This window comes from Drosophila mauritiana, chromosome X (assembly GCF_004382145.1).
Source record: "Drosophila mauritiana strain mau12 chromosome X, ASM438214v1, whole genome shotgun sequence".
Taxonomy (NCBI): Eukaryota; Metazoa; Arthropoda; class Insecta; order Diptera; family Drosophilidae; genus Drosophila; species Drosophila mauritiana.
Window position 1 is genome coordinate 20,413,447 of NC_046672.1, and position 22,554 is coordinate 20,436,000.

Consider the following 22,554-nt stretch of genomic DNA (forward strand, 5'->3'; position numbering starts at 1 on the left):
ATAAGGTGTGTGCAGTACCATGGATTCTCTTTAGTAGAGATATCAGCTGTAGAAGAAAATGTGCAAATTATTCTGAATGTATAATCTCCTCCCACTCGAATTTCAAAATGCTCCATATGCCTCATATTAACCTCATTTCAGGGGTTAATATCGCTCTCATCTCGTTCGCCATTATTCTAAAGGTGTAGTGGGGGAATAGTGGAGGCTCATCGGACTCCATTGAGAGGGAGCAGTGCCCCCGATCTTGCTTTTATTTTTTATGGGCCCGATTTTCTCCACATGCCACCTCAGCGAACTCGAATTTAATATTTATTGGCAGGGGGTCGACGGGGGAGGGTCCGCTGCGTTCCGTTTTCCGTTTCGTTTCGTTTCGTACCGCTGATAACTTATCAGTCAGCCGGGTCTCGGAGGCCTTTGCCCGGTGGCCTGATCATTTCTATTCGGATTCGGATTTAGTTTCGTATTTCGGTCGCGGATCCGATGGGCTGGCCGCCTACGTCACTGCCATCGCCCACTGGAGAGCTTCGGAAGCAAAGTTCAGGTTTCTGGGCGTCTAGAGTTCTAGTGGATTAGAGTGGACCGCAGAAGTGCTCAACGTGAATGAGGAACTCAATAAGTTGGACGTCACATCGTTTAGTTGACGGCACTTTAAGCAAGTCCCAATTTTTTAGTAGCTCTTTATAAGTTTTAACTGATTTTAAAAAAAGGTGACCCCGAGCTAAACTTTTGGAACCGTTAACAATCGAATTTTGAGTGGGCTAACCTCTTGTATAATGTAATGTTTGAAAAGATGTGAAGAGAATTACCTGGGTATGTAACTTTCATACACAACAACCTAACTTCTATACAATTTGGTGACCCGAACATTATGTTTTGAACCATTCAATATCGCTCTGATCAAATAAATAGTGAAAATAATACTAAATTATAATGCTTAGCTAGGAAAATAAAGAACACAAGTGGCTCAACCAGTTGCTGATCCCCCGCAAAGCTTAAAGTTCAAGTTCAAACCTCATTCGATCTTTCGATCTTCGTGCGAAAACCGGTTGCAAATAGCTAATTTGTGGTCAATTAAAATTACCATAAATCGAAGCGTCGGAATTGGGTAATCAGTGCTTGTCCGGCCCCGATGAAAATGAAAAACAGTTGACAGCTGTCATTCGATTACAGGGAATACATCAAGCATCAGCGTTGATTTGTACACTGCAAGAAAATAATAATTAAAACTAAAAAGTTGTGAAAAGAATTTATATATTTGTAATAAATCACCTTATCTCCAATATTAAAAACTATAGCTTATATATTTAATAGAAATATTTTATTAACCAAATATCGTGTCATAAAGTACAAAGAGGACGAGGCTACTTTTTCCGTGTACTTAGTTCTTCTTTAATGTTTTTTCTTTCTATATAACAAGCCGACATCGGCGTTGGCGGCGTTATGCAAATGCTCACACCCAAAGGATGGAAAACAAGCGGAAAACCGAAGGGTTTTCGTGATTTCCTCGGAAAAGTGCGTGCGCAACTCTTTGAGGGGAAAACCCAACCCGCTCGTTTTTCCACTGTGCTGGTCAGTTTTTATTAGACCGCGAAAAATCAACAGTGGCCGGCTCGTCGGGGTGGTCTGCTTTCCGTTTTTCCGATCAGATCCTTTGGCATCGAGCCGCCTGCCTTTCTTGTTTTTGGTCCTTACGCGCACGCCGCTAAAAGGGTTTTATTACAGCCTCCTGTAAAATGTAATGTCATAAAGTTCCGAGAGCAAATATTGCAGCAGGCTACACCGCGCAAAAATATGTGTTGCTATGGAAAGTAAATAAGTTAGGCACCATGTCTAAAAAGTTAAGTTAAGAACTATTGTGCTTAATAGAGTGGCGGCTGCGATAAGAATTGAGATAAAAATACTTGTGGCTTGTATTTAAATTTAAAATATATTTTTTTTTAATTTATCCAGTCATTGAAGTTCTAAGTTGTATTTATAGTGTAAGTATGCATTTATAGTGGCAGTATATTCGCTTGTATATATGCAAGATTAGTGCCCGTGTGCAATCTTCGAGTAATTGAGTAAAGTTGAAATAAACTTTTTTGCTCAGTGTACGATTTGGACTCAACATTTACTTTTCGCGTCGAGTGAATGAAAGGGGAAAGAGTTGCACTCAGCCTCCTTCAGCAGTTGCAGTTGCAGTTGCTGTTGCCTTCTGGGAATCATTTGCGCCCTCGACCTTCCGCTGACCCATCGACCTGGGCTAATTTACATAAACCTACGCAAACATCCCAGGAACAACAAACAGTGCGTTCCCGAAAGGGTGAACCGACATCCCAGATGTTGTTCTGCACCGAAAGAAACCTGTATTGAGTGCAACTTTCAAAAAGACTGATTAAATGGAAATGAATGGGTAACAATCATATAAATAATCAAGTAATTAGTTGGAAGTGGTCAAACGCTGATCAAGGATAAAATAATTTGATTCCTTGACCAAACTTATGATCCTTTAAAGCTTACACTTAATCCCAAAAGATGTATATTTCCAAAGCAGCTCCAAAATTGTCGCTGCTTGCTTTGGCCATGTAAAAAGCCTGAAGTAGCCTTATGTAACTGGAAACATCGGTAGTGCACTTTTTCCAATGCAGTCCGTAGTTTTGGACCCAATTAGAGCCCCTACTCCCACGCACGTGTCTTTTTTGGGCCCTGCACTTGTCGGCTCCCATTCCCTAACTTTTCGGTTTTTTGGACGGATCCCTCTGACAGTTGCTGTTGTTACGGTTCACCATGACCAACGCCAACAATTACCGCCGCAATTCTATTGTCTCTCGATTTCCTGGCCCCTGCACATGTAGATATGTACGTGGATGTATGGGTTTTTTATAGCTCATTTCCCACATGTCGCGGAGTTGTCCCTCTTCGGGAATGACACTTCGGAACCATTTTAATGAGCCCAAATTACTCGCTCGAAAAAGGGAGAAGGCACTGGATGCACATGTCCAGTCGATCGGGCGGAAGTTGCCATTAGCCGTTAACCATTGTCCATTAACCATTCACCATTCACCACGCACCATTCACCAGTTGGCATCGATCCTCACGATCCTCATCCTCATCGATCTGCGAGGACAAAACCAATTAAGACTGTCAAACAAATTTTAAGCGCCAACGGAATTATGATTATTAATGAGGGTTCATTGTTTATGACTCTATTTAAGGTATGTATGTTCCGAATATATGTGTGGGAAAAAGTACAATTTTAATTAGTCAGCCACTCATGTGTTCAAGTTTTTATTGGAATAGGAGCCATCTTTAATATTATGTGCACGTTTTAAACTTAGTTCAGTAAGTATGGGGTACTTTTGAAATTCTTGCTCATGCGATTACAGAATAATTTGTAATCTGTCTTATTATTAGCTCATAACTTTCTGTATTTGCAACAAAGTTCGGTTCATTTACGATATAAATACGATGCTTTGATGTTCTGTTTCCCTGGATATCCCTTACAAGTGGCCGGAATCCGTTTTACGAGCTCATCTGGCGGATCGTTTCGCACATTTCGCACAATCTGTAACTCGATTTGTGTATCTGTGCGGTAAACAAACTCCAACTCAGACGCAGTCCATCGGATGCACAAAAGATGCGACAGATATTTATGAATGAATGCGGCAACTTGTGTGCCTTCCAGATTTCCCGATTTTCCCATTTTCCGATTTTCCGATTCGCATCTTAATTCGAAGGGGATGGCCATATGGATCATGGAAATGGATAATGGAATGTCATGTAACCCAAGAAGCAGGCTCACTTCTCTACGCTTCGTTTATCAGTTACATTACCATGCGTATCTCTCGGATACTTCCGCCTTGCCTCTTTGGCTCTTTTTACCTGGCGCTTCTTGGGTTCGGTTTGCGTTTTCCTCGAGGACTCGCCATCCGCGTCCTCGTCCTCATGTTCGTCTTCATCATTATTTTCATCGCAGCTCCCAGAGGAAGTTCCAATTTGCTACATCAATGAACCATGGCCCTGATTTGCTCATCAAGTGCCTTTCCCCTCCTGTTCCCTGATCCCAGTTTCCACTACCCAGTTCCCAGTTCCCTGGGCTCTCATCGTCCTGCGTCCTGGGCTTGTATATTTTTTATACTTTTCATACTCCACCCCAGGACCTTGTTCGCATTTCTTTATTCCATTCGTTTGTTGTGTTGGGTGCTTTTTTTTTGGCCTCTGATTTCTGACACGGCGCTGACTGTCGGCTGTCAGCAAAAATCATCTTTGGATGCGGACTAGCGAGGGGAGGCATTAAAGTTTTCATCTACCGCACTTCCACTTAATAGTTACAGTACACGTGGAATAATAAGGTATATCGAATTTTAATATACTTTAGATAGATATTAATCATATATTTTTATTAAATTAAATGTCAAACTGGTCGAGCCGTTCTTGTATTCATTAATGAGTCCTAATAATCTCAAAATTTCAAGAAGTTTCTGAAGTTTCAATATATTTAAATCAAATAAAATTAAATAAATTAATTTGTTTTTTTTTTAATCCCTTATTGACCATTTGGCTTGACCGTTTGTCCGTTTAAGGGAATCTGGAAGATGGCGTTTCAAACTCCTCGAACTACCCTCGAAGCCTTATATCCTTGTTACATGTCTTGGGGCTTCGTCTTTACTACTGCTCAAAAAGCTGCACCAAATTGTCTGTTTACATTAAATGCATAAATTATGCAGCATTCCATTTACTTATTTATGTTTGTTATTTGCCCTGCGAACAATCGCTTTGATTCCGCCACTTCAGCCAAAATGCCAAATGCATAAAATATGTCAGTCGGCCATGGGAATATACATATATATCTGTATATACACACAAACATAACATTGCTCAATTTCATTTTGTATGCATTTCACTGCTGATGATGATTTTTCACGGATATTCATGGTTGTTGCCGGGTTTTTGCCCATTCTGATGCCCTAATGATGATGTCTCTCAGTTTTGGGTCATTTGCCGTTGGGTCGAAAACCCTCCCTTTCCGCCCCTGTTTCCACTGCTCGTGGGCTTCAATTTAACCACCGCGTCTACAAATCTCGAGGAGCAACCCCCTGGAACGATAGTAAAAGTTGACAGTTATGTGTTGATGACAATGTCGACACCGCCCAGCGAAAACCCTCCATCTGTACTATGTACCACGTATCTCAGTCCCGCTGACTTTTCATCTCATCCCATCTTGGGTGGCTTGTTTTCGATGCTACTTATTCGTGTAATGACCAACTTAGTGAGCACAGCAGCCCAAAGATAAATCGGGTTTGTAGGCAGACATATTGAAAAGTATCTGAAAGGTTTTGATAATAATTTTCATGTTTTACGGTTGTTTAGTTAACCCTAGTTAACTAGGTATTAATATGCCATCAACCAATAAGGTACGAGAAAAATTTCTGGCAAATCTCAAATTTTCTTCAATATGTAATATAATAATACTTATTTATAATTTATTAACTAGGAAAAATAACGGGTCACATATGACACTCCCACTTGTTTTTATCTGCCGGCATGATTAGCGATTCCTTTCTGTTTTCGCAGAATTTTCCAGTTACACTTTGTAGTTGTTTAGTTTTCATGTGTGTGTTCCGCCGACTTGAAAGAGCTGCCGACTCAAAATATTTTCATTAGGCGTTAATTATGCCCGAGCCAAAATATTTTCTTTGACTCGCCGGATTCCGTGTAAACTGGGCGAAAGGACATGGCAGGACATTTGTACATCGGCGTGATTGGCATTTTTGCATTGACCACGGCACTAATGACTGCGTTTCGTATGCATCCTTGGCTCGCTTCTTGCTTTTTTGCCAATCATCCGGACACCAAAGGGTGGAACAGAAATAGAAACCGGCATCCCGAAAGGAAGTTGCCCGCCAAACGTAATTTATAACCAGGCGATCCGGAGGTCCTGACAATGCAACTGCGAAGTTGCAAAGCGGACTTTAAACAATTTTAGTTTCTCTTTTGGGGGAAGAGCGAACAGAAGTTGGCACTGAAATTAAAACGAAAAACTGCAATCCACCCTGTCATTAGACGGCATCAATTGTTTGGTCCCGGCGCACAAGGGACTCTATAGGCCGAAGGACCAAAGGACTCTTTTGTCCTAGAATCACACACGGAATCGAACGGCCAAACGGGGCTCGTTGACAGGGGGATATAAATGTTGTGATTTCTTAATTTTTGTTTGCATTTTTCTCGAATTTAGTAGGCTGTTGAGGTAATTACACTAATTATATGGCCCCGGGCCCGATTTAGGGGTTGTTCCCCATCCACACCCCGTGCAAGGTCATCGAGAGCTGTGTCAAACGGCACTAGACCCCGTAAATTGGAACAGCAGTCCGGGATCACTTGAGTGAGATGTTTTCATTTTAGGCTAGTGGCACATTTCCAACCATTCCAGCCATTTATGCATATATAGGGAAAGTGCTTGACTAATTTAGGGGTCATTTCGAGGGGATTCCCAACGAGAAACTAGGCCCAACTAAGTATATTCCCATAAAATGGCATTTATATAGAATTACTACCTATGTATATTTAACAAGACTCAATCAGGCAAGGGAAATTTCAATAATTTGTTCCTCAATATTTCTCTGTATTAATTATTTTTAAGCTATTATATTACTAATTTTTAATTTTAAATTTTCGCTTTTTTTCTAATTTCAAAATAATGAACATATATTCATTTATCACATTACGCCTTGATTTTAGGGCCAGTTCAACTACCTTTATTTATATTTAAGCAAATTTCATTGTTTTTTTTCTCCCGTCGAGTAAGATCAGAAATCTTACAAAATTCCAGTAAGCTATGCTTTCTTTAACAATTTTGAATTCAAATTATTGCGAGTAAACTATGCAGCCCCGAAATAAATTAAGCAAGTGTTTGACCAATATAACGCCCTGCGTGCAGCAAAGTAAGTTTTTCAACGATTCGCTAAAGGACTTAGCGAATTGCTGGAATGCAATATTATCTTTAGCGAAATATAGCGCAATCGGATATAAAATTAAAGTAATCCGTTTACTATAGTTGGTACAGATGCAGTAAAGTTATTAAAAGACAAGCCAATTATACATTTGAATATTTAAATTTTATTGGAAATTACAATATTAGTAATATTATATCTATATTAAAACATTTAGGAACGATCTGGTTGAGTGCATCGACTATCAGATACCTCCTACTGCTTGAAAACAACGACATCTGGTGGTAATTTTAATTTCATAAAAGAATGCGTTCCACACCGTCTTAACTATGTTCATAGATTTAATTAATTACAACTAGAACAAATAATTTAACTTGCGTTTTGATAGATAATCATTTAGTATTTGGTATGATTAGCCAGTTAATGGCTTACATACGCAAAAACATTGCATATTTAGTGAACACATGAAATGTTACTAAACATGATTTCACTTCTTAATTGCATTTTTTCCATTATTTACTGTTTTTTAAGATAGGCCAATAGACTTGATCTCAAACTAGACTCAATCTGAAACTATTTGTTTTTTTTTTCAGCGTGTTCCTATGGCACTAGACGACATTTATTGGCTATGCAGGCTATGTCCGCTCAAATGAATCGGGAGTCTAATATCTCCGAATATCCGACATCTCCCCGAGCGGGCGGCCTCCCAACAGCCGTTTGTCTGCTCAGTCGAAATGTGCCGAACTCCGCGAGGAACGAGGTGAAAACAGCATTCATTCGGTACGGAAAGTCTATGAACGAATTGGCCAGAAGTGCCCGGAAGCTATATAAGAATGCCCGGCTAAGGAGTTTGCCTTTGAGGAAGCCCATGCGCGGAAAAACCAGTAGAAACTTAGTCTCCAAATCACAACAAGGGGTATATTGATCAATCCTGTCCCGTTCCTTTCAGATGATCCTGATGCAAGACCCCTAAGAGTACCGGTGCCCAGTGCTTGGGCAATGTCCGAGCGGTATTATCCCTCTGGAAAATTGCTGGCAGAAGAAGAAGCGATGAGTGTAATTTTACTTAAGTCTGTATATTTGTTTTATCCAAGTATAGTTTTCGCTAAAAATTGTGCAAAATGTTTAAATGTGTTATTTTATTTTATTTGCTTTATCCAAAAATATATTTTCTAAAAACGGTATAAATAATATTTATAAAATTTGGTTTGCTTTTCCGAAAAGTCACAATTAAAAGAGAGTTCTGTAATGGGGTCTAATGATACAAGTCAGGATCGAGTCTGGATCTGTTGTGATTTGCTCCCATTTCGGGATATTTTCGAAACGGAATGTTGAGATATATAGTTTGCTCCCTTGTTTCGCTATGCCTCCTAAGAGTCGCACTGAAAAGAGAGTCCTGTAATGAGGTTCAAAGCTACAAGTCAGGATCGATTTGTTCAAACTCCAGGATATTTTCGAAACGGAATGTTAAGGTGTCGCATTGCCTAGCGATGTCTTGATTTCCGCATAGCAGAATGTTCACTCAACTTCAGGCAGGCGGATTCATTGGAGTATCCTTCCAGAGATAGGATATCGTCCATTCGCCTGGCGCGAATTTTGTGCAACTTCAAGACGCTCTCGGCCCATTTCACACGACTGGGCATGTCGTAATTGGTCTGATTGGGTTCGCCGGATGTGGTGCCGTTGGCCGGATTCCCTGGAACTGATTTCCTCGGCTGTTGAACCTCGGCCTAGGGATTGATTAGAAAAAGATGGTCAAAAGATTAATCTAAAGTTCTACATACAAATGTATTAGTTACTATCATGTACATATAACACTTGGCATTAGAATATGATGGATGTACTCACCTCTACTTTGATTGGGTTCCGCTTCAGAGGAGTCTGCATGTATCTATGTTGGTGCATCCTTCCCGTTGCCGCCAAAACGGTGGCTGATACCCAGGGTACTGGTTTGCACGTCTCCCGGTTGCGGACAGGAGAGTACTCTTGTGATGTTTGCTTTCTGGCCGGCTCCCGCTCGACAAGGACCTCCTTCCTGATCACACGATCATTCTCCTCCTGGATTCGCTCGTCGTGCATGTGCTGCTCATCCATGAGGGCTCGCATCTTATTCTGGATTTTAAGCCGCTCCTCTATGCGCCTCACTTTGTCCAGGGCACTGATGACTTCATCCGAATCGGTATTCACGTCGGAATTGGCGGGCTGATAGCCGCGGAGGCTGTTCTGCTTTCCGGATTATTAAGCCCATTACAATTGATCTGTGGTAAATATCTAATTGGCAAACAATGTAACACACCTGCTCTTTGGCCCCAATTCTGGACCTTTGCCACATATCCTGGATTCGATCGATTTTGAATGTGGAATAGGGCTTCTTCTTATTGACGTCATGATTGATTGGAATCCTCTGGAGTGTTGGCCACTTAGGGAACCGGCTTGCAAAAGCTACACCCGAGCGTAGCTCCATTCCTGAATTCTTCCAGGAATTTCCCGAAACATTGCGGCAAAGTAAAGTAACCGACTTCGCTATAGGTCGGACTCCTAAAATTAGTTATAACGTTTTCATTATTCTTGAGCGTATAAGTATATAGGTTAGAACAATATAATCGTTTATAACAAAATATTCCTGTAATTGCCTGTCAAACATAAAAACCCACATTGTTAGAAAATTGGGTGAAAATGAAAACTCAATAATAATAATTCGGCGCTTTCCAAACGCACTAGACCTTGTTGCCAAGTGTACAAACGCAAGGTAGATAGCTGCTTAGGAATAAGAGCAATAATCTTCAGCAATATAATATTTAGGCGTAATCATTGGTCTTTAATCAATATGTATTCTTGTGAATCGAGGAAGACTTTAGTGGTATATCACTGTTTCTTATATATTCAGCTGTTTCCTACTTACTCAATGTCTTTAAATCACCAGGAAACATATTGTAGCTGAATGTAAAAACGGATGGAAAAATTTGGGTGTATCAAATTTTTGATTTCAGAGAGGTCTGACTGAATTTGATGATTACGAATGAGTATAACGGATGATAGAAAAGGCAATGGCTCCTTTGACCCAAATTTTTACTAAGTTATGCAACATTTCTAAGTGTTACCTAATATTAATCGTAGAAATCAAATTGTCTTAAGTATAAATTGATGTTCTGTAGCCTCCAGTAATATCAGTGATATCCGTAATATCCGTCCCTTTCCACCCAGCACCTCATTAGCAGCCGCACATTTTACGGTACGCGATTTTTGCCGAGGATCCTACGGTTACATCATCTAGACCTGGGCCATAAATCCTGATCCGAAAGTCGTAAACAGATTCGCGTTTTTTCTGTCGCTTTTTTCGCCGTAATTTGGTGAGGAAAAAACTGAGCTACAGAACTAAAAAACTGAACTCAAGACTCACCGTAACCAAGGCAAGTTTCGTTATTTTTTTGTTCGTTCGCGGCGATTTTTTATTATTTGATTTACAGTCTCGGTTCGCCGATTGCGTTTTGCGTAATGTTGTCTAGAGATTTTCAATTTTTCAGCAGAATTTTCCTTGCCTTTTTATGACGCGTGGATATATCCTTTTTGTGCCTCGCTTTTTTGTGTTCATTTTTTCCATCCAGTTGCGTGCAGTTCCAGTTTTTTAGGCTGACACGCGAAGATCCGTGTTCGCAGAAGGATCCTGGCCTGGATTTTTATGGCTTACGCAATCCGAGATGCCGATCCCAAAAATCCTTAGCCGAAAATACAGGCAGAAGGCCAACAACAGCTGCCCGGAAAAGTGTGCGCAAAAAATAAAGACCTTGTCGACATAGTAAAACAAATTTGCGAACAAAAATAATATCAAATTTCAATTGTATAAAGTAGTTGTTTGTTGATTCAATAATCAGCCTCAAGACAGAATCCTTGCCAGCACGCATTTGCTTTATCTGAATCTAGTTTGGTGTTAGTTTGATTTAGTTATGAGATTAGACTGGGAAGTCGTACGATTCCATAGACTCTTAATTAATAATGCTATATATCAAATAAAAATATGTTAGTACTTATGGGATGTTACTAAAAATTATAGCGTGCGTCTAAAATAAAAGGACATCTAATCCTGTCTGCGACCTTACTGTAAATTTAAAAAAAAAGTCTACATATACGGGTAAATAGGGTTCCCCGTTGATCTGGAAAACAATGCGGGGTCCTCGAGTTCCTTTCTGTTTACCTTGGCTTCCGGGGTGGCTTCCTTGGATTCCGACTCGCAGCTCTGCTGCTCATCCATTGACTTTTGTGTCAAATTGAGTTATTCACATTGCACATGGGCAGATTTTGATAATGCTTCAGTGAATTGATATCCTGTTGCGTTGTTTGCACAAAAATATTTACCCAACTCATAATTGAAGTGTCTGCAATTTTTGCGCCATTTGTGCATGTATGCATGTCCTGGTGATTTCGATGCCATTTTGAGCATTTGAGCATTTGAGCACTTGGACACCCCACGTGGCAGTTGGCTGCCTGATTATGTCGTCGAGTGTCCTGCCGAAGTCCTGGGGAAATCTTGTTTAGTCACCGAGCGAGTTCCGGCTGCCCTAATTGTTGTCATTAGGTGAGGTGTGTTTTGGGCTCTCAGTTCGCCGCTTGTGTGTGGCCAACGCAGAAAACTGGCATTCGCATTCATTCTTGCCCGAGAGCAGAAACACTCGAAGGACCCGAGGTGCAGGGCCACCTGCGTTGGCTTTGTCCTCGATCCAGGCCATTAGTTAATGGCCAAATCGGCACAAAAGAGTTTTGGCCAATTTGGGTGGCATCTGCCGATGAAGATGTCTCTTTTTCATGAATGGCAAACACCTTCCAGCAATTCTGCAGCTTCTTTGAAAGTCAGAAAACACTCGAAGCGGCACTTGAGAACTATTGAAAAATCAGACGACATGATAGTTAGCTGCAAAATAAAGCATAAAAAACGCCAGTCATATGTATAAACCTTTTCGAAATGTATCATATTATATTTTCTTTAGCTACGCCCATTTGATATGCCCAATTTCCCGGCCTTTGTCTGGTAAAGACGCGGATTTAGGAAAACATATACGTATGTTCTGCATATCCCTGACTGATTCCCATGCGGATGTCGCTCCGGTTATCTTGAGCGATTTTTCCACGACTTAGACGCGGCATATCTGAAAATCAAACAGATAAATTGCCGGCATTTTCCGCTCACGTGTGTCTCTGCCTCACAAAAACCCTTTTGCAACCCCTTTCTTTTTATTGGATGCTCCGCTTTTCTGCGCTTTTTTCCAGCCATGAAAATAAATTGGCATTATTAGGCGAAGCGGCTCAGCGAAAATTGATTATTGACAAGAGTCGCATTAAGCGCCGTTTTATGAGCGAAAAGGAAAAGTGCAAAAGCCTGGCATTAGGGTTCGTAATGCGGTTCGAGCTGTCCTTGAAAAATCCCACGACACCCCCGAAAAAACAGGACGAAGGGTGGCGTCTCTATGTCTGTAACTTGTATGTCCTAGACTACCAGTGAAGTCAGAATCCTTTTTAGCTATTCCAGTTGACGAATATATTACTTAAATGATATTTATTATGCATTTAAAGTGAAAAAACTAAATTATATATTTCTTTAAAGTTAAGACGCCTAGAAAAGCAACCAACCAATCAATCCGTTCAGTAGAAGTTACTAGGAACTGTAAACTGAACTCATTTAAAGGGTATTCCTATTCTCGACTTGATCCTTGAATTTGCTTAACCCCTTCACTTCACTCATCGCCTGCATTAATTATGAGAACCTGTCGCCTGCTCCGTAGAAAGGGGTGTGAAAAACTTCTCAAAGTTGCCGCTTGCATAATTGAACAGGTCGCACACTTAAGGGCCCCCGCATAATTAATTTCAATTAAGCCCTTAAGAAGCCGAGAGCTCCAGTTCGGCAGTTCGGGCTCGCGTTTTTCCCGATTTTCCGTATCTCTTCATTTAGACATTTCAGCATTTCAGCATCTCAGCATTTCACCATTTGATGATTTTCCCGCATCGGCCTACCTGCGTCTAATTTCGTTTTAATCCTTTCGCTAGCTGTACGCCACTAATCCGGCCGAATTTTACGGGTGCCGGCGGCCGAGGGACAATGGCATCATCTATAAAGATGACAATTGCAAACAACAATGACGACAATCGCGGCAAGGACAAACAGTAGTGCCATACTCCTTTCGCGGCCCGGTTCCCGGCAGTTTTCCCTTTTCCCGCCTCGGCTCTCACTCCTTTTGCCACTATTCATAATTAGTTGCAGGCAATTAAGGCAGCCCCCGCGGTCGCGAGCAAGGACACTCACGTCCTCGCCCACCCGAAAATCGAAACCGAAGTCCTACATCCTGCGTCCCTCGTCCCTCGTAGGAGGACAACTAGGTCAATGCGTGGAAATCCTGGGCGTTGCCCCTTGCACTTTTGCGATTTTTGTTTACGAGTATTTTGAAAACACAGCCGCACCCCTTTCGCCCAGTGATCCCCGGATTCAGGATTGAGGATTCCGCACTCCTAATCCTTTGACTTTCAGTTTGACTTTCGCTCCCAAGGATCGCCGCTAGTCCGGCTTTCCGGAAAGTGTGGCTTACTTTGGTTCCGCTCGGCTCTACGCATCCCAAAAACTCGGCAATTAACGCGGCTGATTCGCCCGAAGTCGAGAATCCTAAATCCCGATCGCTTCTATGGGTGGGTACCGCGCAAAAGGGTTTAGTTTTAATTAGTCGACTTTGGACGCGCCTCATCGAAATGGTCACCGAAGATTGGAAGGACGAGAGTCACGGGGGCGGGGCGATTAGGGAAGTTTCAAAACATTCAAATCGAACGAAAATCAGTGGATCCATAGCCTTTTTGCGCTACAATTTAGAAAAAAATTATAGGAACTTGTAGTTAATAATAAATAGTTTACGCACTCGATTCGCACATTGGGAAACTACTGTTTTAGAAACACTATTATTTATACTAGATTTTTTATTAAATAAAACCAATGACAAAAGAATTAAAAATGTTTATAATATTTTTATGCATATTTAGGGAGTGTGCAGCTGGACTAATATTAAGATTAAAGTGGGCAAATGGCTAAGCACTAAGAAAGGATACGAATCTCTTAAGTTTTAATGATCTCCTCCGTTAGTTTAATCAAATTCGCCATTTCCGCCAATAAAAGCCCATAAAATGTTGGCAGAATTTCCCAAAAACTGCCGCCGCTGTCATTTAATTTGGTGATTAAGTTTTATTAAATGCTGCAACTGGCGAAGAGCGGCAAATGCCGCGTAATCCCCCTTGCCCAAAACAAAACCCCAGGACGACACACACGAAAAAAGAAGAAACCGAAGCGAAACCTCCGCACTCCGCACCGAGTGTCAAATTAATTAAAATGTCAGCGAAATATGTTCAATTGTCGGCTGGTCAGATGGATGGGATCGAAATCGGATTCGGGATTGGGAATCGGGCTTAACTTCGGCTGGCTGTCAAACAGTTTTTGCCGGAGCCGGGCATAGCCGGAAGGAAGGAAAAGTCGGAAAATTGTGAAAGGGACGGCGAGAGAGCGCCCTAAGCAGCGGGTTTTTCCCAAAAACGGGGATCCTCTGTTGTCATATTTTCAATTTTGCAATCTGCCTGTCACTCATTGTCCGACTTTGTCCGATTTTCCGGGTGTGCTGGTGTTTGGCAATCTCATGCTCATTGCCATTTCCCCCTCCCGATTTTCCGATTTTCCGAGTTCCCGAGTTCCCGTTTAACGTTTAACGTTTAACGTTTCCCATTTCGCATTTCCCTCAACCCCCATCAAAACGGGCCTGTGTGTTTTTGTGTGTCCGTTAATGTGCATTTGACATTTGGCGAAATGAGAATCTGGGCAAATGATACGGATTTATGGCAAATTTGTCGAGCGATTTGTGTCGATTTACATGAGTGCCAAAGCCAAGTGGCCACTCAAGGCTGCCACATGGGATGTCGAGCGGATTGGTACCGAAACGCTGCCCAACTCGAGCTGTTATGTTAATGATACCCGACCTCGACAAGAGGTCCTTTTCTGACTCTGACGGACAGTTGACAGCGGACCAGATGGGTTGGCTCCTTCTCGAAGGCGATTCATGGCCACCTTTTCGACGGACTTGTGGATGGGATTTTGGGAATTATTCCAATTATGTTCAAGCAGTTGACTTGCGCAATTTCAGTGGTATATAATAATCAGTGGTATGTATAATTTCAATATAGTTGACTCAGAGGAAACCGCTAGACAGAATATAAATTCTATTTGTATTCTCCATTTTGCCTATTTAACTAAATAACCCAACTTTACTTACCTTCAGGAAATACTGGCAACTTTTATTACTCCTTTGACACAACGCCAAGATACAAGGAACTCGTATCCTTTCATTGAAGGGAAGACGCTAACATTGCATGAACGCAAATTTCCGCGGAATATTCGAGTTAATTTTGCGATTCTCCCTACAGTTTCCTTACAGTTCCTTTGACACTTTCCTATTTTCCCGAGAGCGCGCAAGTCAAGGACACTTTCCCGCTAACTCTTGCCAATCCCTTCCTTCTTTGCAATCCTTCCATTTATTTGCCCTTCCTGTTTTCCGGCTAACTCCACTGCTGCTTATATAACGTTGCGTTTTGTTAAACAAACCATAAAAATTTGCAAAAAAAGTGAAAAGAGTGGGAGGGGGTGTTCATGCCCGAGCAAATCCTTTTTTTGCCCGTTGTCCTTTTTGCCGGCGCGTTTGTTGTTGGTGTTGTTGTTCGGTTTTGGCGAAAAATGTTCAACTGTCGCGGAGTTGCGAGTTGAGTTCTGAAGTCAACAACAATGGTAGGTATGTATGCAGGTGTGTGTTTGGTTATAGAGTGGGTGAGGGCACTGAGAAAAAATACGACCACATTCCATTAAAAAATTCCTAAATTAGTGCTCTATATTAATTAATATTTATTTATTTGTGTAAGTCACTTTAGAGGTTTTGCAGATTGTCAAAAGACGCATAGAATTTAGTATTATTTGCATGTCACATATTATGGGCAGATATTTTTTGCAGTGTCTGAAGGAGTTGCCTTTGAGTTTGGCAATTGTTTGGTTTACTGAATGCGCCATAAAAACGTCAACGGAATTCGCAATCGCAATCACCTTTTGTGCCGCTTGAGTGTTGCCAAAACCCCACCCGCCGCGAGGTTTCACCCCCATTTTCCGCCCATTTTCCATCCACCTTTGCCGCGGCTCCTTGTGAATGCAAAATGGAATGACAGCCGGCAAGGACGTTGCTGACAAACCCGAAACGTGAAAATGTCAGCAAACAGGGCCAAGAAAGGTTGCAAGCGGGAAATGGCGGGGACAGCGGGAAAGCGGAGAGGGGGAATGGCAGTTGAGCACTTGCAGCCCCGGAAAGGATTACTTTGCAACGGGAGGCGCGAATAAATAAACAACAACCTAACACGAAACGTTTTGCATACGGAACTCGACTTTGGGGGTAGCCCAATGTAATCATGCTAAGCATACAAACGAGCCCGGAAACTGGGACTGTCTGTAAGGACCTGGGGGATACCCTGTTTTGGCAATACGATCCTAACTATGTTATGTTTCAGACTTATGGTAAAACTGGGTGCTGTAAAGATTTATCGCAGAGCACATTGAATTAAAGTGTTAACAATGTACAAGAAAGCTTACACTTCTAAAAAAAAAGTATGACTCTTAAGATATTCAACAGGCATTTGTCCTAGCCCATTATTATAACAATTATATTACAATAGTATAAGGAAGTGCATGGTATTTTTAATTTCCACTGTCTCTGCATTTTTTGTCACATACCCTATACCCAACATACCCTACTATACCCTAGAAAACACCACAGAAATGGCAGCCCCCGTCACCTGTGACTGTGCGAAGTGCCTTGTGCAATCGGTGTCCATATATTATGACACCTCCGTAACCCAAACCCCAAAGCTCGGATCCCCGACCCCAGATCCCCGATCCCAGAAACCAATCCCAACTCGTATGCCAAACAAATTACATGAACATGAGAATTTTTAGCGATTATGCGCCTTATCGGGGGAGCACTTCGATTCCGTTTGGGGTTTATTTTCAGCAGTCTGTGGGGAGCAGTTTTGGTTTTGGGCTGGAGGAGGAAGGGTCAATGCGAATGCAAAATGGCTATAAAACTTTACCTTTATGCGCCGATTTGCTTGTATTCAATAACAATTTGCTTAGACTAATCAGGAGGGCATTTTCACAGGGATTTCCTTGCATTTGTGCATTGGTTTTTGGGACGAAGATGGTAGTTTCCGTAGATTGCAATTATTGTTTCTTTTCTGTACGTGGAGAAAATAGAGGTCTAACCCTTGCTCAACCTTTGATTAAACGTCTGGCAAATTGTAATCCCGTTTAAATGCTGTGTAATTGGCAAAAAACACTGGAAGCGCGACTTTCGCAACACTTGATGAAGTATTTTGTGAATTTGCACATTTGCCCCACTTGACTACTGTCATAAATCCCTTTGTGCAAACTTTTCACGCCGTCTGGAGGAAGCAGGGTTTTCCATTTTCCGCTTTCCTTGCGCTTTGTTTACTTTTTTATAGCCCAAGTGTTGGCATTTTTGATTGTTTGCCCCGCAGATTTCTTCTTTTTGACAAATAAAATGTCAAATTATTAACACAACAAGAGTTCCCCACATCCTTCGTCGCTTCCTCTTCCTCTTCTGTTGCTGTTGTTGCTATTGTTGCTGTTGTTTTTGTTTTTTTCTAGCCTTCCTAACGAGCAGCTCACTGTTTTTGGGGGTTAGACTGCGAACTCCCACCTCATTTTTTATGGTGTACGAAAAAATCGCGACATGTTGGCAATAAACAGCAGGTGGCGCTGCTGCAGGGATACTGAACAAAAAATAAAATACAAATGCAAATAAAAAAACACAAAGGTATGGCAATTTCGCTGTATCTGCTCCAGTTTCTGACCAGTTTTTAGTGTTCTATTTTTTGGTCGCGCAGCGTAAGTTCTTTATATTGTTTTTTCCTATTTTTGGAAATTTTTATGAGGTCAGTCGAGGGGCGAGGGCCGGGATCAGGGATCAATCCATCATAAAGAGGCACTACGCACCACCCGCCTCAATTAGTTCGAATCTTCGGCTCCCTCCAATCTTTTTAGGGCGAAAAAAATTCGGAAATCCTCGACGACAGGATTTTTATTGCTCGAAAAACATGCAAAAAAGTAGGACATCGACGCAGCAGGACGCCCGAGGGTCCTTTATGGCTGCTCTCGTTTTACGCTTCTTAGGTAATTTTTGGGCCAATTTCATGGGCCCATGAATGAAGCAGCGCAAAAAGAGAAGAAGGCCCACGGCCAGCACACAAAAAATTCCTTCTAAGAGGCGCAGAAAAAAATGCAAATTATTACGCAAGTCCTGCGGCTTCTGGGAATTTCGCCATTTGTAGGTCAGCTCAGCAGATTTATGAGGTCCTCGCTGAGGACCTGATCTAGATCTAAATAATTTTTATGATTCTTTTTTAACAAGCCGGCCATAAAGCAGAACAGAGGGCGAGGAGGAAAAAACTGTAGCAAAGTTGAGAATTCCTGCTCTGCTCTTCCGCATAATTGCTGCACAGGATCCCTCGTCCTTCGCTGGAAGTGATCCTCGCCTTTGTTGGCCCATAGAAAAAACGATGGCCTCACAAAAAACTGCACTAAAAATTGGTCAAAAAACTGGAGCAAGCGTTTTATGGATGCGGCCCATTGTCCCTTGGCTTTGGCTTTTTAGCCACAATTTCGATCTTCCTTTGTCCACACTGATCGTCTATTTTTTCGCCCAGTGTCCTTCTTTCTATTTTCTGCGGTTGAGGTGTAAAAAAGTCGAGCAGTTTGTTGTAGGTCGGTGAATCACCTTAGAAGTTCAATGGGAAAGTAATTAAAGGTTCATTACTTTATTGGTACAACATCTTGTAAGGATGCATTACGATAAGTAGTTTATATACTCGTACATAGTTATTTAGTAAATAATATAATTGTGATTAAACGGGTTCTATTTAAATATAAATATTAAATAACCGCTTGCATTGGGTTGAGATTATGTCGTTTTAACTTATGTTCCTTTATTAATTAAAAGGCTACATTCGGTTAGCCATTCCATTAAACTCGGGAAATTAATCGAAATACAAGTTAACTACTCTACACACCGATTATAAAATTCTTGAGTCTACATAGAATACCATTGAATTACAAATTAAGCCATTTTTGTCCGACATCATTGCCCCTTTGTGGACATGTGTGCATCGATTATAGCCATCCTGATTTTTCGCCATAACTCTTCGTGGTCATTCGTATATACATACATATGATTGTATTGCAGACCTCCATTGTTTGCCATCCGATTTAATGTGCGTATTTAAATCGAGACGCGAGTTAATCAAGCATTTTTGGTCAAGTTAATATTTTTTTAGCGGTTTACTCCATTGACAAACTTTCGACCCACTCGCTTCCTATCACGCCCTCTCATTCCCACTCGATCGCCCCATCTCTTTCGGTGTTGACCAATAACCAACCACGGTTAACCAGACAAAAGGCCACAAAAATGCCACGAAAATCCCAAACTAAAATTGCACACAAACAACAGAACGGCAAACAAATGGCTTAACCCCACAGTGCCGGGCAGGCCAAGCCCCAAGAGAGAGAGACAGCAATATGGGGGAGTGACAGAGACGGGGAGACGAGAGAGCGTAAAAAACTGCGCAAGCTGGGCATAAAAATTCAAGGCAATTATGCATACAAGTTGACAACTTCCAGTGAGAGAGGGGCTACAAGTGTGATATGGGGTGACGGGGGTTAACCCCCAAACATTGCTCAAAAATACTGTAGCCTACGTTTTATAAAACTTAGTTAAATTATGGTTCACCTCTTCTATTCATTAATCACGGTATGTTTGTATTTATGTTTTTATAAACTTAAATTCGTACGAAGTTTTAGCTTAGTTTTAGATTCAATTTTGCACAAAAATGCCATAAACATTTTACTAAAGGAAGTTGTGTTTTTTGTTAGCGATTCAATCTTAATCTAAAATGTATATTCAAATTTTGGTTTTTGTTTTCGGTGCACCCAAGTGTCAATAATGGCGCTGAGAACTCTTTAATGTCGAGCGTTGCTTCCTCGGTTTTATTTTTTAACCCCACATCCCTGGCTCTGTCTCCGTCTCTCTTGCACCCGTCTACCCGTCTCTTTCCTGCGCGGAGATGCTTGAAAAGTTACGACGACTTTGGCCAGAAATACAAACCAGCAAACCGCGTTTTGATTTGCAACCCTTGGCGGGCTAAGACGGTCGACCAGAGGAAAAACCAGAAAAGTGGGTGGAAAATATGGTTTAACCCCCGCCCCGTTCGCCCACTCGTGCCGTCTCGCTCTGTTCGCCCAAGCACCAAAAGGGCCAAAGGACCGAAGGCCGAAGGACCTCTCTCTCTCTGGCAAAGCCAAAGCCAAACTAGTTTTGTGGCCGCAGCTGCCGCCGCCCTTAACCCCCGCGCGCCCCCAGTGCCGGCGGAAGACCACCCCTTTTAACCCACTCGGTGTCTGGCTTTTCGGGGTGGAAAGGAAAAGGAAATGCCAAGCGAACGGGGCAAACAAAAAAAGAAATACAAAATTGAAACATGAAACGTGCGGCGGACAGGAGCGTTTTCCAAGACGCGCTCTCCGTTTTTCCAGCCAGATAGAGACGGGACGCGCCAAACGGACAGAGAGAGCGATACAAGCTTGGTAAAAAAGAGTTGTCATGGAGCCGCGAACGAGCAGGGGCGTCCTTTTTCTGGGACTAAAGGCAACTTAACCAAAGACCTAAACAAAACTGGTGAAGTATTGTAAAAATTACGAAAACAAATATATACAGCTGTGTTCAAAAAAATAGCAGTGCGATGGAAACTAAGAAACACAAATGTATTTCTCCATGTCCCTTTTTGGAATCCACTTTTTATTCCACTTATTTTTGTAAAATGGAATGTATAGATATAGAAAAAAAGAAAATCCCGTCAGTTTTTCATGTTATCCTATTTTTATTTACATTCTTGAGCAAATTCACCACTTTTAGGCTGTTCATAAGAATAGCAGTCTCTGGTTTTGTCCATCGTAAAGTCTCGAAATGATCAATATTTTCTAAAAAGTGAGTTTGGTTAAGATAATTCGTATATTTTAAAGGGCAATAAATTAAAAAAAAATTCAAAAAAATTTATTTTAGTGGGTAGAGGACACCACTCCTCCCAGGAGAAAAGAATGTTAATTTTTAAGCTTAGAAAGGAAGGAAAAACATATAAGGACATTCAAAAAACCCTTGAATGTTCTGCCAAAATGGTATCCAATGCCATTAAATATGAATGGAAGCCCGAAAACCGTGGTACCATACGTAAAACCACAGATATAGAGGATCGGCGCATAGTTTGTTACAGCAAAGTCTATCCTTTTGCATCCTTTGGGGACATAAAGTCTGAGCTGAACTTGGGAATAAGCGACGTTACTATTCAGAGATGACTACTGAATCAAAATGTTTGTGAGAGGAGTCCACAAAAGGATCCCCTACTTAGCCCTAGGCATATTAAGGCAAGGTTAAGCTTCCGTAAGACCTACCTAATCTGGCCAGTCTCCAAATGGCGTAATATCTTTTGGATTGATGGGTCAAAAATAGTTCTATTTGGTGGAACTGGTTCACTCCAGTATATCTGATGACCTCCAAACACGGAGTACCACCCAAAACACCCACTGATGACTTTCAACCATGGTGGACCGAAAATTATGGTATGGGCTTGTTTTTTTACAATGGTATGAGTCCATAACATATGATTTATGGTATTATAGACCAAAACGCATATGCAAATATACTTAGTGATGTCTTACTGTCATATTCTGAATATAATATACCCTTAAAATAGACATTCCAACAGGATAATGATACGAAACGCAGAAGCTCATCGGCTAAGAATAGGTTCACCCGAAATAGAATAGATGTAATGCAGTGGCCAGCATCATCTTCCGATTTAAACCCGATTGAAAACCTGTGGGGGGACATTAAACAATATGTGTCGAAAAACTCCCCGACGTCTAAGGCTCAGATTTGGCAAGTTGTGCAGGATGCATAGTCAAAAATTCCCCCCAAACGTTGGCAGGACCTGGTGGACTCCATGTCACGTGGGTGTAAGGCTGTGCTGGCTAACAAAGGCAATCCAACCAAGTATTAGACCCTAATTAACACATAAAAAAAAAAAACTATGTTAGTTCTAAGTCATATTGAATTTTGTGACTATTTTTTCATAGCACTGCTATTTCATTGAACACCAGAATTTCTGCCTCTTTTGTTGTTTTTATCTATATTTTCGAAACTATTGAAGAAATAAAAGTGAAACATTTGCTAAATTGTTTGAAATTAAATACCTAACGATATTATAAAAAAAATTTGACCATTAAAATTGTAAATCATAGGAATTTTTTAACTTAAACTCGCAGGTCCCAAGCACTGCTATTTTTTTGAACACAGCTGTATATGTATATATAGTTGAAACACATTTCGAAATAAATAAGTTTTTTTTTTTAAATAAATTGAATTTTTATTGATCATTAGCCAACTTACTAACAATAAGTAGAAAGATTTAATACGAAAGTATAAAGCAGGAGAATTTAAATAATCGGAGG

At 41.2% G+C, this 22,554-nt stretch overlaps 2 protein-coding genes across 6 annotated transcripts; one reads left to right on the forward strand and one right to left on the reverse strand.

Annotated features, from left to right (window-relative positions):
- The first annotated feature begins 29 nt into the window (after positions 1–29).
- LOC117146952 lies at positions 30–8,202 on the forward strand. 4 transcript variants are annotated; one of them, XM_033313611.1, is made up of 3 exons: positions 30–810; positions 7,523–7,813; positions 7,879–8,202. In XM_033313611.1, exons 2-3 carry the CDS (start codon positions 7,558–7,560, stop codon positions 8,103–8,105), a joined length of 483 nt encoding a protein of 160 aa, XP_033169502.1. In that variant the 5' UTR covers positions 30–810; positions 7,523–7,557; the 3' UTR covers positions 8,106–8,202. The 4 variants fall into 4 exon arrangements, with proteins under 4 accessions (XP_033169502.1, XP_033169504.1, XP_033169503.1 ...); XM_033313613.1 differs by lacking the exon at positions 30–810 and adding an exon at positions 6,736–6,920 and having other exon boundaries at positions 7,523–7,689; positions 7,879–7,914; XM_033313612.1 differs by lacking the exon at positions 30–810 and adding an exon at positions 6,743–6,920 and having other exon boundaries at positions 7,523–7,709; positions 7,879–7,937.
- LOC117146951 lies at positions 8,109–9,947 on the reverse strand. 2 transcript variants are annotated; one of them, XM_033313608.1, is made up of 4 exons: positions 9,832–9,947; positions 9,226–9,467; positions 8,778–9,155; positions 8,109–8,659 (listed from the first exon to the last, which is right to left on the reverse strand). In XM_033313608.1, the coding sequence occupies exons 1-4, from the start codon at positions 9,857–9,859 to the stop codon at positions 8,414–8,416; spliced, it is 894 nt and encodes a 297-aa protein (XP_033169499.1). In that variant the 5' UTR covers positions 9,860–9,947; the 3' UTR covers positions 8,109–8,413. The 2 variants fall into 2 exon arrangements, with proteins under 2 accessions (XP_033169499.1, XP_033169500.1); XM_033313609.1 differs by having other exon boundaries at positions 8,111–8,659; positions 8,778–9,152.
- Between the last annotated feature and the right edge of the window lie 12,607 nt (positions 9,948–22,554).